Source organism: Gasterosteus aculeatus, chromosome 8, assembly GCF_964276395.1.
Source record: "Gasterosteus aculeatus chromosome 8, fGasAcu3.hap1.1, whole genome shotgun sequence".
NCBI lineage: Eukaryota > Metazoa > Chordata > Actinopteri > Perciformes > Gasterosteidae > Gasterosteus > Gasterosteus aculeatus.
In genome coordinates, this window is record NC_135695.1 from 2,153,816 (window position 1) to 2,169,242 (window position 15,427).

Genomic DNA, 15,427 nt, shown 5'->3' on the forward strand with positions numbered 1-15,427 from the left:
ATGAGCAGCTGTGTGTTTGAGAGTCAAAGTATGACTGACAGCATGTGAATCTAAAGATCAGAATATTATGGTACCTCACTGCTGCTAACACATTATTAAAACCACTTTTTTCAAATTGAGACTTGATACTAACCATAACCCCTCAGCCTACCATAAGTTCTCATCCATGTGTACATAAAGACTCCTGTGTCTTATTCCTGTCCTGGCAAAGCAATGTGTGGAATGCTTGAGCTTTTTTTAATCTGCTATGTATTAAATGCGACTGACTCATTTAGAAAGGAAAGTGTTTTCCAGATGCTGCCCATCCTCCCTTACAATGTCAACAGGAACGCTTCTGCTTGTGTTGTAACAGATCCACGGTTGTATGTGCAGTTTGACATTTGGGAGCAAGGAAATATCAGCCCCCTGCAGCTAAGCGATAAACTGCAGGGGGCGCTGCGCCACGCTCTCTGCGATGTCGTCATGGAGCTCAGAGTCCTGCCGTGCCCTCTCTGCGTGGGGGCACTCTACACTGCGAGCAAAGCCCAGAGAGAAGAGGGCAAAGGTGAGGTCATCTGTAACAATGGAACGCTGCTGCAAAGCTAAACTGGCCACATGTAACGTGTGTGAGTGCACTTATGCACAGATTATTGGTTGGCAAAATTACATTGTGACCTCGTGAAACAAGTTTTCATTCAGGAATTCATGCACTAATGATGATGTTATGTAAACACCAAACCGATTTCTAAATTTCTTCCAGACAGCAGAGTTGGTAGAACTAGATTTATTAATAACCTGCTACTGGAAGTGTGTTTTTCTTTTTTTCCTTCACTGTAACATCTGCTGCTGATTACATTATTGCTATATTATTTTATTCCTCTTCCCAGTTTATGATGTTTGACTGTACGGTATTAAAAAAGAAAACTGATTTATAAATCTTGAAACCGTTAATGTTCTGGCAGTGACACATTTTGGTTTTATATTTGTAATGGTTACATTAATTTTCCATTTTTTATTTAAAGTTGTTTTTTCGAGAAATGAGATTGAGATTTTCAAGATATAATTTAACTTCTACTGTGTAAAGGGAATATTGTTAAAAAGCAAACAAAAAATGTATTGAAACAAACCAAAAGAAAGCTCTTAGTTTCAATGTGGGGTTAAGGTTACGGTCAAACACTGTCTTTAATAATTATGCTGTCGGTTCCTCTGTTGGTAAAAACACACAATGTTTCTGTGGTGTAATTGTTGTCTCATCAGGTCTGGCGACTCCTCTTCCGGTGAAGGAAATGAAGGACAGCCCCAGGCAGCGCAGCGGCTCGCGGGTCTTAAAGTCCAGCCCCTCTCCCATCACCCTAACCCCAGCTGTAGGGAGCGTTCCCGTGACGGGGATCAGCACCCCAGAGTCCACCACGCCCACCAGCAAGAGCACCCGCCGCAGCTTCTGGGACATATTGGTCAGCTCTGGATTTTACCTGTGTAGCTTTATCACAGGCTACATTAGCATTCATCACAATACTCATGGACTTATTATTTTATGCAAATGTATAACTGGGTTCATATTACGTTGCTTAACTGTGATTGCTTTGTAATAATTAACTGAAGCCAACTTGATGGATATTACCAACGCCACGGGGATCATGCGATTATTGTTGTGCGTGCAGTGGTGAGTGAGTGTGCACCTCTGTGTCCGTCCATAGCTAATCTTCCATTCTGCAACAGAAAACGGCGCAATATCTTCAATGACTGGTTATGTCTGCCTATCCTTCTATTTCTTCCAGTGAGGTTCTCGGGGGTCTTTTTGTAGAAGGTTGATCTGGCTAACAGTAACTTAACTAACATAACTACAGTGTCCATACCTTAGAGTAGCATTACTGATCGTCCGTGCCCTTCTTTTCCTACCAGAGTAAGCCAGATTCCTCAGAGCTCGGAAGCCCAAAGACTACTGACGACATAGTGCAGGAAAAGGGAGAGGAGGGCCGCGTGACACGGCGGAGACACAAGACAGAGAGTGTGAAGCAGCAGTGGAGTCAAGACAAAGCCATGACTGTGGAGCTGGAGCAGGCCCAGAGGTGCGATTTACATGACATGTTGTTAAAGAGCTTTGAGTGGTTGTGAGACTAGAAAAGAGACTTAAAAGTACAGTCCATTCACCATTTATACACCAGTTAAAAAGCATGTAGTAATAATTTCCAGATGTAACTTTTCATGTGGGTAGGGCAGTGTACATTTATTAATTCACTACGTCCCCAGTAAGCAGACACACATGTAGAGATTAATTGAGCAACATAGTGGGGCATTAAGATGCTAAAGTGACAGATATTTCCCTCAGAAGGTGGAGGAAATACAAGAACAACGGAGCTAATGGAATGTACATTTTGAGATTACACTTGTTAATCTGCAATATAGTTTTTTATGATTTAGAAACTGCTACAGCTAGTTAGTTCCATACATAAAGTTAGCAAGCTGTGTTGCAAATTGAACGCCGTTAAACGTCTGCCTAGGGACAACAGGCCGCATTTAGACAATCCAGAATTACTCTAGCTCATATAGTTGTAGCTGAACACATTGCATATTCACTTCACACTTCTGTTATGGCATGAAGGATGAATGGGGAGTTGTTGCATGAATTTTCTTAAGAGCACCATGCTCCAAGCATGTGTCATTGAGAATGATCAGAAAGCCTTTAAGCTTTAGGGTGCTTCTTCCCTGATGGTGTGTGTGTGTGTGTGTGTGTGTGTGTGTGTGTGTGTGTGTGTGTGTGTGTGTGTGTGTGTGTGTGTGTGTGTGTGTGTGTGTGTGTGTGTGTGTGTGTGTGTGTGTGTGTGTGTGTGTGTGTGTGTGTGTGTGTGTGTGTGTGTGTGTGTGTGTGTGTGTGTGTGTGTGTTCGTGTAGGAGGCAGGTGTCTCAGCTGGAGGAGGGAGACGCAGGAACTCTGCACCCTGTCTACCAGCTCACTTCCCAGCCCTGGATCACTTTCATGGCTAACCTAGGTAAGTGTTTTTTTCACTTTCATATTTTCTGCCAGAGTGGGTAGAAAAAAAGGCATCTGACAACGCAAACTTTTAAATTCAGTGAGCTGATGTGTCTTTCCCTCTTTGTTGCTGGATAACAGGCTGCCCCTCCATTCAGCAGTGTACGGCAGAAATGGCTTCACATTTCCTGCTGCCCTCCATCTTGGTAGAGATTGTTGGTCTAGTCAACTCTCTGGCCTGCGACACAACCGTGAAGGTCTTTGAAAAGACTGAGTAAGTCGTTGGTTTCTCAGTACGAAATGGGTGCTGCAGTGTTTGGAAATCTTTGAATTGATAGGAAATTAACACTGATTGGGAATGAATATTTAGTCATTCATCTTCTATACTGAGGGTCGTAGCGGGGCTGAAGTCAATCCAAGCTAATATCGGGCGAGAGAGGGCTTCACCCTGGACTGGTGGCCCCCCCAATAGATGGAGGCACAGAACCATTCACTCTCGCATTCACACACAAGGGCAACTGTGGGTGAGTGGGGAGCACGGTCGTCCTCCAATCAGAGGGTTATATCCCCAGGCCATATATATGGCCCGGAGATATAATTCAGCAGTGGCTGATTAGTTTAGGTTACACACAAACCTATTACGCCCATTTATTTAAACTATAATTGGGACTGAAAACAAGTAAAGCGTTACGTAAAATAAAATCATACTCTGTCCTGTAGAAAAGGAATGGGGGAACACCTAGAGTACCTTGCATTCGTATTCACCCCCCTGGACTGTTTGCATTGTATACTGTTAATTTAAAGGCTTAAACTGACTCTTTCCCAACATGACATGCATAGGTGAAAAATACCTTTTATGTGACACAAACAATAATGAACAAAATAAAAAGGTTGACATCTTCTGGATGCATAAGTATTCTCCCCCGTGTTTCAAAACTTTTTGCTGCAATTACACCTGTATGTCTCCACCAGCTTTGCACATTTAGAAATGGAAATGGTCGTCCATTCTTCTTGAAGCTCAGTCAGATTGGATGGAGACTGTCTGTGAACAGTAATTTTCAAATCTTTGTTGTATTGTCTTAATTGTATTGCAGTCCTTTGATTGGTTCATCTTATAACATGAACATGCTTTGATCTAAACCATTCCATCGTGGCTCTGGCTGTATGTTTAGGCTAATTGTCCTGCTGGAAGGCTTTGGCAGACTGCATCATATTTTCTTCAAGGATTGCCCTGTATTTGGCTCCATCCATCTTTCCCTCCATTTTAACTAGTTTCTCTGTAGTTGTTGAAGAGAAGCATTCCCACAGGTAGTTTTGCGGGTGTGCCATAATTCTTTCCATTTTTTGATGATGGATTTCATGGAGCTCTGTGAAATGTTCAAAGCTTGGGATATTCTTTTAAAACCTAACCTAATACTTGGCCACAACTTTATCACCAAGCTTGGTGTCTCCTTAGGGCTTCATGGTGCTCTTTGTTCTGTAATGTTAAAATGTTGAGGCCTTCACAAAACAGGTGTATTTATAGATTAAATTGCAGACAGGTGTCCCTATTTACTGATTAGGTGACTTGTAAATGTGACTTTGTAAATCATTTTGAAATCCATGTAAACTTTCCCCCAACCTCCCAATGAAATAAATTTGAATCTATGGTTATACCATGACAAAATGTGAAAGGTCGAAGGGGGGTGAATACTAACGCAAGGTACAGCATGTTGTGCAGTACTCCGCCATGTGCGTTGAGTCTGAAGAGAAGATTTTGGGGTAAAAGGTTCCTTTTTGTTCCTTTTATTTTACATTTCAAGAAAAAAAGGGAGGGGGTGTATAGTAGTACTATACATTTACAGATCACTCCTCAAATAAAGACATGCTGTTCTGTCTCCCATCATTCCCACTTTATTATTATATTATGAAGCCGATTCTTATTATTGTGATATTTCTTTTTTGGCATAATCATCTGAATCATTCATGACATTACATGAGTTCAGTCTGACTCCATTTCCCGGTTAAAAACACGTTGGATTGCATACAAGCGATTTGTAGGTGAGCACACAGATGGCTGAGGCACAAAGGGTTCAATGTGAGTGGTTCCTCCACCTGGTGGGAAGCCAGCGAGGGATGACGTCCTCATTGCGGCACTAGTGACTCCTGGTTGTATGAGGAATGTCTACAGCCGATTGTAGTTACATGATCGTCACTAATGACTAATGTCTTTTTCTTTTAGCTGCCCCGCATCTGGAGACATGTTTGTTCCATTCCCTCTCGCCCACAACCTCAGCCAGCCTCCAGACGCCACCAGGAGCTTCATTCTCATTGGCCGCAACTTCCATCAGTGGCACTGCAGCACAGAGCAAGGTAACTAAACCGAAGCAACCGAATAGACCTGGAAATATAAGGACCACTAAAACTATAACGGGATTGCTTTTTCTAACACAGGGACAGTTGGATAACGTGATAGTAGCAGAAGATTTTCTCCTGTTGTATAGGTGACCTTTTGCCTCAGAAAACTGTTTTTTGTTGTTGAGGAGGTCCACACTTTGCTCTTTACTAGTAAAGTAGGGAAATGAGTTATGAATGGGTGACATGTACCTCACACACACACACACACACACACACACACACACACACACAAGCACCTGCATCTTTTAAGGGACTTTGATGAGTGGAGCACCGGTAACCTGGTGACATTTCTTTCTTTTTTTTGATTTTACAACTCAACTCAACAATAAAATGCAACAGTGCAATGCAAGTTGAGAGGCATGAAAAAACACAAATACAAGTAGACAAAACGAGAAAAAGAACAAACAGAAAATAAGAATAATAACCACAGCATATAATATCACATTCACACAGCACCAGTCAGACGGGAGAACATTTTGACTGTTTCATCAGGTCGGGTCAGTATCGGTAGTGTTGGTAAGTGTTTTTTAGGTTGGCAGGGTAAAGTCCACCCCGGAAGCGTCCACCCAGTCGAAGACTGGTTTTTCAGTCCTTTGACAATCTCATGTTGGGTGTGGATCAAGCTTTCCAGAGGAAGAACTTCCAAAATCAGTTCATGCCAATGGTCCTTAAATTTGAGAATAGTCATTTGTGTGATACAGTAACTGAACAGTATTCAGCATAGCGTTGTTTCTACTCCTTCTACTACTGCTCACTTTGGCTGCCAGAATACATTAAGGGGGTAAAAGCTCCACGTCATATCCCATCAGGAAAACTACTTCTCTCCAAAATGTTTGTATATTTTCACAAAGTACCAGCTTCAGAATTACATTTACTACATGTGGGGGAACCTTGGCCAGCCCCCTCCCTCTCATCAGTGATGAACAATGCAGTCTGTGTAATATTTTAAATTGTCTTTCTCCGTCTGTGCTACAGACAGTTTTTTGAGGCAGGTCTGTGATCCTTTCCCTCCAAACCAAAGGGAAATCTTACTGTGTTTTCAGTAGACTAGTGGCCGCTCCTTTCAGGTTTAAAGGGAGAGTGTGGAAAATCATTAAACAGTACATTTATTAAATGCTTGCAAGCATTGCAACAGAATTGACATCATACACGGTGATATGCGTCAAGGCTACTCAAAGGCTGTCATCTTCGGTGCTGAAATATATAGCTGAAATATGACATAATGAAACGGGGTGGGCTTTGTGCATATCCAAGTGCCGTTGGATACTGACCACTGTGTTCTTTTTTTATAGGACATATAGTTTTGTATCACAAGTCGCCAGGAGGCCTTCTAGAGATTCTAAGTGCAAACATCTTCTAACATCTGACATGACGTACACAGTCATTAATGTAAGAGGGGGCAGATATTCCTGCCCCTGCTGACCATGACATGGTATTTCAGTTTTTCCAACAGTGGAGCAGTTTTTGAAGTGGTGTTGGAAGAGGTACTCATCCATAGTCAGTGTATCACCCTCAGTTGATACGAGACTGACCAATCAAGACAATGACTCATCTGTTCTGGACTCTAGTGGCTGTAAAGAGAGCAAAGATGGATATAATGGCAAAGATGGATATAATGGCTTCTGTGAAGAAAAGAAAGGAAAATCGCACATGCAGTCATTTAGCCGATAGTAGTTGAGATTGGTAAAGACGCAAAATGTGGGGAGGACCATTCAGAGAGGTTTGTTCAAGAAGGTCTATATCGCTGTGTCCTCCCAACAGCACGGTGCTAACACCTCACTACATGGGTGGGTCGTACGTGTTCTGTAGTCAGACCTTCCACATGCTGCTGCTCTGTTTCCGTCTCCACTCTCATGCCAGAAGCTGTGTGTTATTGTTGCGTGTGTCTGCTTCCTCCCCTTTGTGTTGAGCTGTGTGTTGTGTCACTCTACATGCCGCCTAGCTGTTTGTGCCATCTCTGTTTGCCTACAGGAGAGAGTTCAGAAGAGGAAAACACCCCAGGGCTAAATAGGTTCACACGTAAGTTGACCTCTCAGCTCAAATTACTGTTCTTCTGATATCTAAATCTGATGTTTAATATGTAGTCTTGGATCTTCCTTGTTATCTATGTTTTCTTCAACAAACACTTGGGTATACCTCCGGGTACACAAGATAAAATCACAAACCTATTTCAATTCTGTTCAATTTATTTTGTATAGCTGAAAGTCAAAAGGCTGTACTGTCTGTACACAATGCTGTCCTCTTTTCAAGGACCCTCTCATCAGTACAGCAAGAACTCCCCCAAATAACCTCTACTAGGGAGAAACTAGGAAGAAACCGTAGGGTGAGAAACAGGAACAAATAAGTCTAGTCTATATCCAGAACATGGTCACACCTCACGTCCCTGCACGCTCACTCTGCTCTGCATCCTCCGGTCTGCTTGTTTCTCCCTCACAGAGAGCTAGACACTCAACAACATCCCGACTAGTCAGCTTCCGACACAAATTGAAAACACACCTGTACCGACTACACCTGGCCTCGTTAGCACTTTATTAGTATATAAGAAGGCTTTTACTCACAGCACTTAGTAGTAGAAATTGTACTTTCTTGATTCTTGTCGTTCTGGATCTGTTCCCTCTTGGTTGAATGCACTTATTACAAGTCGCTTTGGATAAAAGCCTCAGCTAAATGCGGATTCAAAATGTAGACAGAGTTGCAACACGTTCAATGCGAATGACATCATTCCTTCATATAATGAGAGTAGTAAGCAGAATAATGATGGAAAAATATGACTTTTATTAATAACAGCAGCAGCGGAAAGACTGATAACAGAAGCAGTATCAGTAATAGACCTATTATATCATCCTTTGCCAATAAACACCAATTTCACAACCGGTATGCTGGCATAGTCAGTAATCTGCAGATAATTTAAGTGTGTCATATACATTTTATCACCATTTCCTATTCTATGGTGATGTTAATAAATGTTTTTACATTCAGTTCTAGGCTTTTTTAACTGTTGGAGTACTACGATGCACTAACGAAAATGAAATGAGAATGTTTTTAAAACTTCCTTCTGATAATGTTGGGCAGTCTTAGTGTTGTTCTAACATAGTGAGAGGCTACTCAGTAGAAAACCAGAGAGCTTGTACTGGCAGGCAGAATCAAACGCTCGAAAGCTGAGATGGGTGGATATTTACTGCAGGGGGAACGGATCTGAACTGAGGAATTGAACCCATCTCTGGTTACGGCATGATTAAGATCCACTGAGCAGTTCCGTTGTAAATGTGCAAATAAAAACAAATTTGGTCACAGTACAGACAAAGTCACAGTACCATTAAGAACAGATGAAAGACCATCCTGACCGTCGCTGTAAGGGGATGGATCCCTTCTGCTCTCACTCAGTCTCTCTCTCTCTTCGCCTCTGGTCAGCTCATAAGGGCTTCCAGCGTTTCGAGGCTCTGGAGCAGAGCGACTGCTTGAGCTCGAGCCAGGCCGGGGAGGGACACGCTCCCCGCCAGAGGTTCCTCCTCATCAGCATCCTGAACAGAAAGGTGACTTGGCACGTGCGAAAAGCCACGGCAACAAGAACGTTGTTTTAAATAAGGGGTCTCAAACTCCGGCTTGTGGGCCACATCTGGCCCGGCAGGGCGTCCGGTGCGGCCTCAGCCTATTGAGGAGGTAGATTTAATACAACTTTGACTTTAGTCAATGTTTTAACACATCTGTCTAGAGATTGATTAATCCCAAACGGGGACTGTAGCCTCCTGGCCACAGGTAGCATGTCATCGATATACTAGTTTCTTCGTTATGCCACATTGCATTAATTCAATAAACAAACTTTTCAAAGAAACACACGCAATGGTAATTTAGTACATTACGGTCAATTTATTGTTTAGTATGCTTGAGGGCGGGACTACCTTGTGACTGGCCACTACCAGAGCTCTATACGCTGCCTGTACGACACTCCCCTGTGGTCCGACTTTCTCTATTCCTCACGTACATTACATTGTTACACGTTGCACCTATAAACCTTCATAGGCGCAGTCATGACGTAATTCCAGGAGATGAGTGTGAGGGCTGTACGGCTCTACTGCTCTACTGTTTACATGCCACAACTGGCGTGAGCATCTGTGGTCACATTGTTTCTATCATTGCTGTAGGTCACCCTGTATAGCTACAACTGGTCTGTGGACCTGGGCGCCTCTCTGAATCGGGAGCTGGTCCGCCTGGTCAAGTGGCAGAATGCGAGGGCTCACGTTGTCCACTGCCTGCTCAACCAGAAGATGGGGCTCTTCCACCACTACTGCTTCTCTGACGCGCCCGCTCACGAAATGGACTCCAAGCAGGTAAAGACACGGACGTGGCCTAGCTGTCATCCCACCGCCTACATATTACAATGCTGCGGCGAACCCAATTGACTGCTCGTATACTGGAATTTGCGCCGCCATTTTATTTTATTTTTTCAATGTAAGAATTTGAATAAACCAGGATTACAAATAAAAGTTCCAATCCCTGGCAGCCATTCACTGCCACCCCCCTACAATGAGTCAGGGAGCAGTGAGGAGAGTTGGCTGCTAGTTCAGGTAGAGTTACCCTGCCAGGAGGCCATCTGGATTCTCACTGTAACAAGAGGTACAGAGTCCCGGGGAAAATCTCATACAGCTGTTGTGTCCTGGGGAGAATATGCCGGTGAAAAGTGATGATGTCACTACCTTTTTCCTGGCAGCCGTTTTGGCATGTGCTTCTCATAGTATTCACATGTTTCTAGTGAATGATGTACTTGCTGCGCTCAGGTCGTTTCTACTTTGACCATGAGACAACATTTTTAACCATGCCGGCGTCCTTGCTATCCAGGATGATGATGCTGACGTTTCGTACTTACACTTTAGTCCATATGTTTGTCCACACTTTAAATGGCACTGCAAGGTGCCTGATCAAAAAGTGACCAGACCAATGTTGCATCTCAGCAGAACTGCTGTAACCTGGTGCAGAATGTTTGACTGATGGACTCGATGGCCCAAACCAAAACAAGATTTTCTAGCCAAGCCACTAAGCATTTCATTCTTTTCGATTCTTGCCCCCCTCGCCTTTCGTGTTGTTCACGTCCTGGAAGTACAGCCTTTGCTGCGTCGAAGGCCTTGTTTTTTTTCCCAAAACAAAATGCTTAACCACCTCAATGCAATTTAGTCCCCATCAATTTCCATTTATCGTCTTGCATTATTTATGATCAGCTGTAGAAGGAGCGGTCTGAGGAGGGGAATTTTTGGTCTTATTTTTTTAATGTGTGCTTCTAGTGGTACAAGTTATTTGCTCATCATATTAACAACCCGACTTCCACCACCTGCTTTCCCTCCTGTCCCGGCAGCAACAGTCAGCTGTCATACTGTATACAGCCTCACCCCCCCTAATGGGGCAGAGAGCCTAGAGAGCCTGACGCAGTGTAAAACACCACTGGAGCACACGAGTACCAGGCTTCGCTTCCCAACAACTGTTGTTGGGTAAAATGTTTCTAGCATGAACATCCATGTCAAGTGCAATGCCACCAGGCTGCAGCTTTCTCTGCAGTAAGTAAACGGTTTCCATTGTTTAAAATAACACAAATAACACTCAGTATAGCTATAATATTTTTGCTTTGCTACAGTTGTTCGGATCTGCCTAAATTGCACGAGAAAATGTATTCTAAACTTGTTTGACGTGTATATACCTTTGTATATAAGTTTGTGTCTTTATATACGTATAATGACAATTTCACACAAGATGACCAAACATGAGCTTGAGCTGGACAGTGTCACAGCTATGGCAGACGTCCCAAGGACCTCGGCAGCCTCACACCGGTGGCTTTAACATCCCACCTGATGAAGTCCCGGGAGAGGTTGTGAGGGTTAAGCTGGTCTGAATGAACAACCAGAGTAAACGCTGTCAGTCACTAATTTGAGGACGTGCTCCTCTATCTGAAGTAGTCTGGGTCTGGGGGAGCTCACACAGTTTCAGCGTCTCCTGCTCATGTGCTAGATTTGTGTTTAATCAAATCTCCACTCAGAACACTATTGACCAGCTATTCTCCCAGCATAAGAATTAGAGAATGGATAGAGTGTGAGGAAGGGAGCAGGCTGTATGGGTTAATAAGGTCCCGGAGGTCATTTTGGCCCCGGGCCTGCGTCAATATGGCCGTGGCGACCTCGTCACAAAGCATGAAACGTGGTTCAGTGTGTTGAATTAAGAAAGGTTAAAGAATACAGAGAAATATCCCGTTATGTGTTGTTTTGTGGAGCCGGCTGCAGCCGAGATGGTTTTAGAGCAGCTTTTCACGGGAAAGAAGACACCCAATGCCCTTTTCGCCTCTTCCCCCCTGGCCAATTACAAAACAAGCTCAAAGAATGGAAAAGACTAAACTTTCCCCCCTTTCTCTCCAACGGCCCCGCTCTTCATCGCAGCGTCACTAATGAGTGCGGACAGAAGGCAGAGTCAGAGCAGCAGAAAATTTGCCTGAACAGAGCTTCATCTGTCATGGTCCTGATGAGAAGCAGAGGGAGCACCAGTGCACACTTAGAGCCCCCCAGCCCGTGAGGCATGGCCAGCTCTGCCACACTGGGGCATCTGGGCCCTGAGCTGCTCCGCTGAGCATACTCGCCCAAAAGTTCCTTTTAGAGCTGCAGCCATGGCACACGAGCAATGCGCTGGACATGTATGGAGCCACTAATAATAACCAGCAACAGCAATATACAGCACAGGGGAAATTTTGGAGGGTTGGAATGGGCTTCCCAGTCTTTTTGACCACTCAAGGCGCTGTACACTAAATCTCGATCATACCTGCAAAATTGTTGCTTTTTGGTGAAATTTGCCATTTTGAAATCAAATTATGTCATCCATGTGAAATGTGTTTTTGTTTCAGCGCAATCTATGTACACTGTGTATCTGTGTACACTTTAGGTCAGAACAATAAAAAGGCCTGAAGAAAGCTTTAGGTTTCATCGCTCGACGTGGATGTGGTGTGACGGCCACATATGGTTTGCCTCAATGTGAAGTTTGTTTAAGAAAATCAAACTGCACCCAGCCTAATTTGCACAGTAGATTATTCTATACTGCCTCACTTTTGAATTACACTCCCCAAAAAGAGTTAGACGTTGTCATTTTTTTCACCCCTTATGAGTTTGCGGGTATGCTCAACATTCACCAGTTCACTCACACTGCTACATTGGGAGAAGAAAACAGTCATTCTTTTGTTGAAATTGAATTTCTAAAACTGGTTGCATGATGCTTTCCATGTAACATGAAGGGTTTTCATTCATGAGTATCAATCCTGTCTGCCTCTAATGTCTTTCTTTCGCTCTCCCAGGATCCCAACCCATTCCTGAGCCCCTCCATAGAGCCGGATGCATTGCTTCGCAGTGCAGTCCCTCCCCTGCCCAGTAAAGAGCAGGGCAGACTGCTTAGTTCTGGCCGAACTCCGCTCCACTTCCCCTCCGAGCTGCTGCCCTTTGACGAGGCCCTGAGGGACGTGTGCACCATCCGGCCCTTGATGGAGGGGGACGTGGTGGCCCGACATGGCAGCCAGCTCTTGGAGATTAAAGTTGCTGAACGGAGAGGTTAATAATGCTCCTATCAGTACTGCTAGTAATCCAATCAACATATTAAACCTTCATCTATACAGAAAGGCTGATGATTTTGTGTTTATCTTGACAGAACTGGAGAAACAGATGAAGATAGAGAACCTGTTTGTGACGTGGCAGCAGAGGTCGGCTCAGTCCAACATGCCCATTTCAGTAAGGAGCTGTCATTTTCACACCTATCTCATTGTCCCAGTAAGCAGCAGTGCAATGCATTTTAGCAGCGTAGCGTCTTTGGAGACTCACCAGCCCGTTTGCCACTTTTCAACTCCATGAAATTGATGCCTTGGCTAATTTATGCAAACCAGGGACGTCAATTTAAGAAAGTCTATTTAATGGTATATAAGAGGAAAGGTTTCCAAACAAGCCGCCATGTTTGTGGGAGGTTTGAGTAACGGGACTCGTCCAATCGCAGAGGATGTTTTTTTTTATCATGCCCGTGTGACTTCAGCTCACACGATATCACATTGTGTGACATGGCTAAAAGAATCTCAAGACTTTGTTTGTGCGCATTTGAACAATGCACGGTTTGTCAAAGTTCAGAGAGGATACAACCCAATGCAGACACCATCCTGAGGCTCTTTACCTATTGCAAATGATGGCGGCGTATGTTCAGGCTCAGTTAAAACAAGTTCAAATGTTAGTGAAATCTGGTGTTATATTGTACTCGAGTGTTGGTTCAGAAATGTCCAAATGGACACAAAAAAAGTATACTGTGAGCAATCAGACAAAAAATTAGATTTGACCAGTAAGTCAGAATAGAGAATTAAATTCCTGTTAGGGAAAGTAGCCCAATATGAAATAAAGCTAAGTGGACTCGAGAACACCTGGGGGAGCGCTGCCTCTCACCACTGGATGGCTTTACGGACTCGCAGTTCTTGTTCACTCCTCGGGAAAAATAATTTGGTTTCACCTCCTTTCCAAGTGGGGATTATTGGGGGTTGATTAAAAAGCGTTCAATCTTCCACAATGACATCTCAATAGGGCTTACACAGTGGCATTAAATCACTAATTAGATATTTCAACAGACACCCACAGAGTACTCAAACGCAAGCACGTCCAACAGAAGATCTGTAGTCCGACCCAGATTTCTATTTCCACTGGCACACAGATTTGTTTTGATTTTCATTCCACTGAACAAACCGTTAGATGTGTTGTGACTGCATTGTTACAATGTCTGGATCAGAATGTCAAGCTACATATCAAGCGCGTCATTCTTTACGCAGAGCGGGTGATCGGCTGCAATCTGCCGTCCCTCAAGGAATTGTTCGCTTCTAGGACCCTGAAGCGAGCTAGAAAGATTGTAGCCGACCCTTCTCACCCCGGACAAAACCTGTTTGTGTCCTTTCCATCTGGCAGGAGGCTGAGGTCCATCAGGACCAAGACCTCATGCCACACGAACAGTTTCTTCCCTGTCGGCAGAGCCTGACTGACATCCCTGCTCTAGATTATATTCTTTTATTTTATACTGTAGATTTAAAAACATTTTGATCATTGAACAACACGATGTTATTTGTCTTGTTGTCCATTGTCTCATTGTTCTACTGTACGATGTAATGCACAAACCACCATGTCAAAGTCCTTTTATGTCTAAGATACTTTGGCAAGTAATGTTCCTGATTCCTGCTATCCAGCGTTTGCTATCCATTGTCTAATATCTGTGATGTCACCGTCTTATCCTGTCTCACCAGGGCGCAGATTTGGAGACCCTGAAGCAGTCGTCCAGGCTAGTCCACTACTGTGCCACCCCTCTTCTCTTTGACCCCATCTTCCGCAAGCAGATCCAAGAGGAGCAGATCGTTCAGCCTTCATTGAAGGTACGTCTGTCTCAAAGGAAAGTCACTGGAAGAGGCGGGTCTTCCCTTTTAGGCATAGAAATCAATCACTCATTCACTCACTCCCGTCAGCATAATGTTTAAAAACTGACAATCAAAAAGTATTGTAGGGATTTAAACAAGTCTGTGTTGCAGCGACCCTTTTGATATACATGAAACAGCCACAGTGAAGGAGCTGCTTTCTGTGTTTCGGGACCCACATACCTCCACACAACACTTTCAGCCTAACATATGTCAGGGCCCTGGGCATTTCAGGGCATGTGTTGCAAATGGACCGGTGCCAGAGATCGGTTGGACCTCATACTTGTCCTCCATGGAGTATATGTTGAACAGGTTCAGGACATGTTCAGTTTTGTTTCCAATGCCTGCGGATGTGGAAAATGATGTGGATGTATGAAGTGGTGACCTCTTGGATGCAAACAAAAACTACTAGTTGGTTTAGGCTACAACCACAGGACTGTAAATAAAGATCTTCTTAGACCTGCCTCTTTTGGGCCTGGCCCCAGCCCTGAGACATGCAGACAGGCCGAGAGGACATGCAGGAAAAGCATATATAATTACTGGGTATATTCCATATTTCAAAAACACAAATATTGACAATTTGTAAAATGTATTTTTAATACAATAGCTCTCTATTGGCCAGCCACCACTGTTTT

The 15,427-nt window shown here is 43.8% G+C and overlaps 1 protein-coding gene across 4 annotated transcripts in view; it reads left to right on the forward strand.

Moving 5' to 3' along the window:
* szt2 (SZT2 subunit of KICSTOR complex) overlaps positions 1-15,427 on the forward strand; it is a 78,742-nt gene that overhangs the window by 45,507 nt on the left and 17,808 nt on the right. For all 4 annotated transcript variants that reach the window (XM_040184812.2, XM_040184816.2, XM_040184813.2 and 1 more), the window contains 12 exons: positions 353-544; positions 1,237-1,433; positions 1,882-2,048; positions 2,872-2,969; positions 3,092-3,224; positions 5,172-5,302; positions 7,319-7,366; positions 8,759-8,880; positions 9,490-9,675; positions 12,666-12,915; positions 13,013-13,092; positions 14,628-14,753. In XM_040184812.2, the coding sequence (XP_040040746.2) occupies positions 353-544; positions 1,237-1,433; positions 1,882-2,048; positions 2,872-2,969; positions 3,092-3,224; positions 5,172-5,302; positions 7,319-7,366; positions 8,759-8,880; positions 9,490-9,675; positions 12,666-12,915; positions 13,013-13,092; positions 14,628-14,753 (1,730 nt within the window). The remainder of the gene's footprint in view (positions 1-352; positions 545-1,236; positions 1,434-1,881; positions 2,049-2,871; positions 2,970-3,091; positions 3,225-5,171; positions 5,303-7,318; positions 7,367-8,758; positions 8,881-9,489; positions 9,676-12,665; positions 12,916-13,012; positions 13,093-14,627; positions 14,754-15,427) is intronic.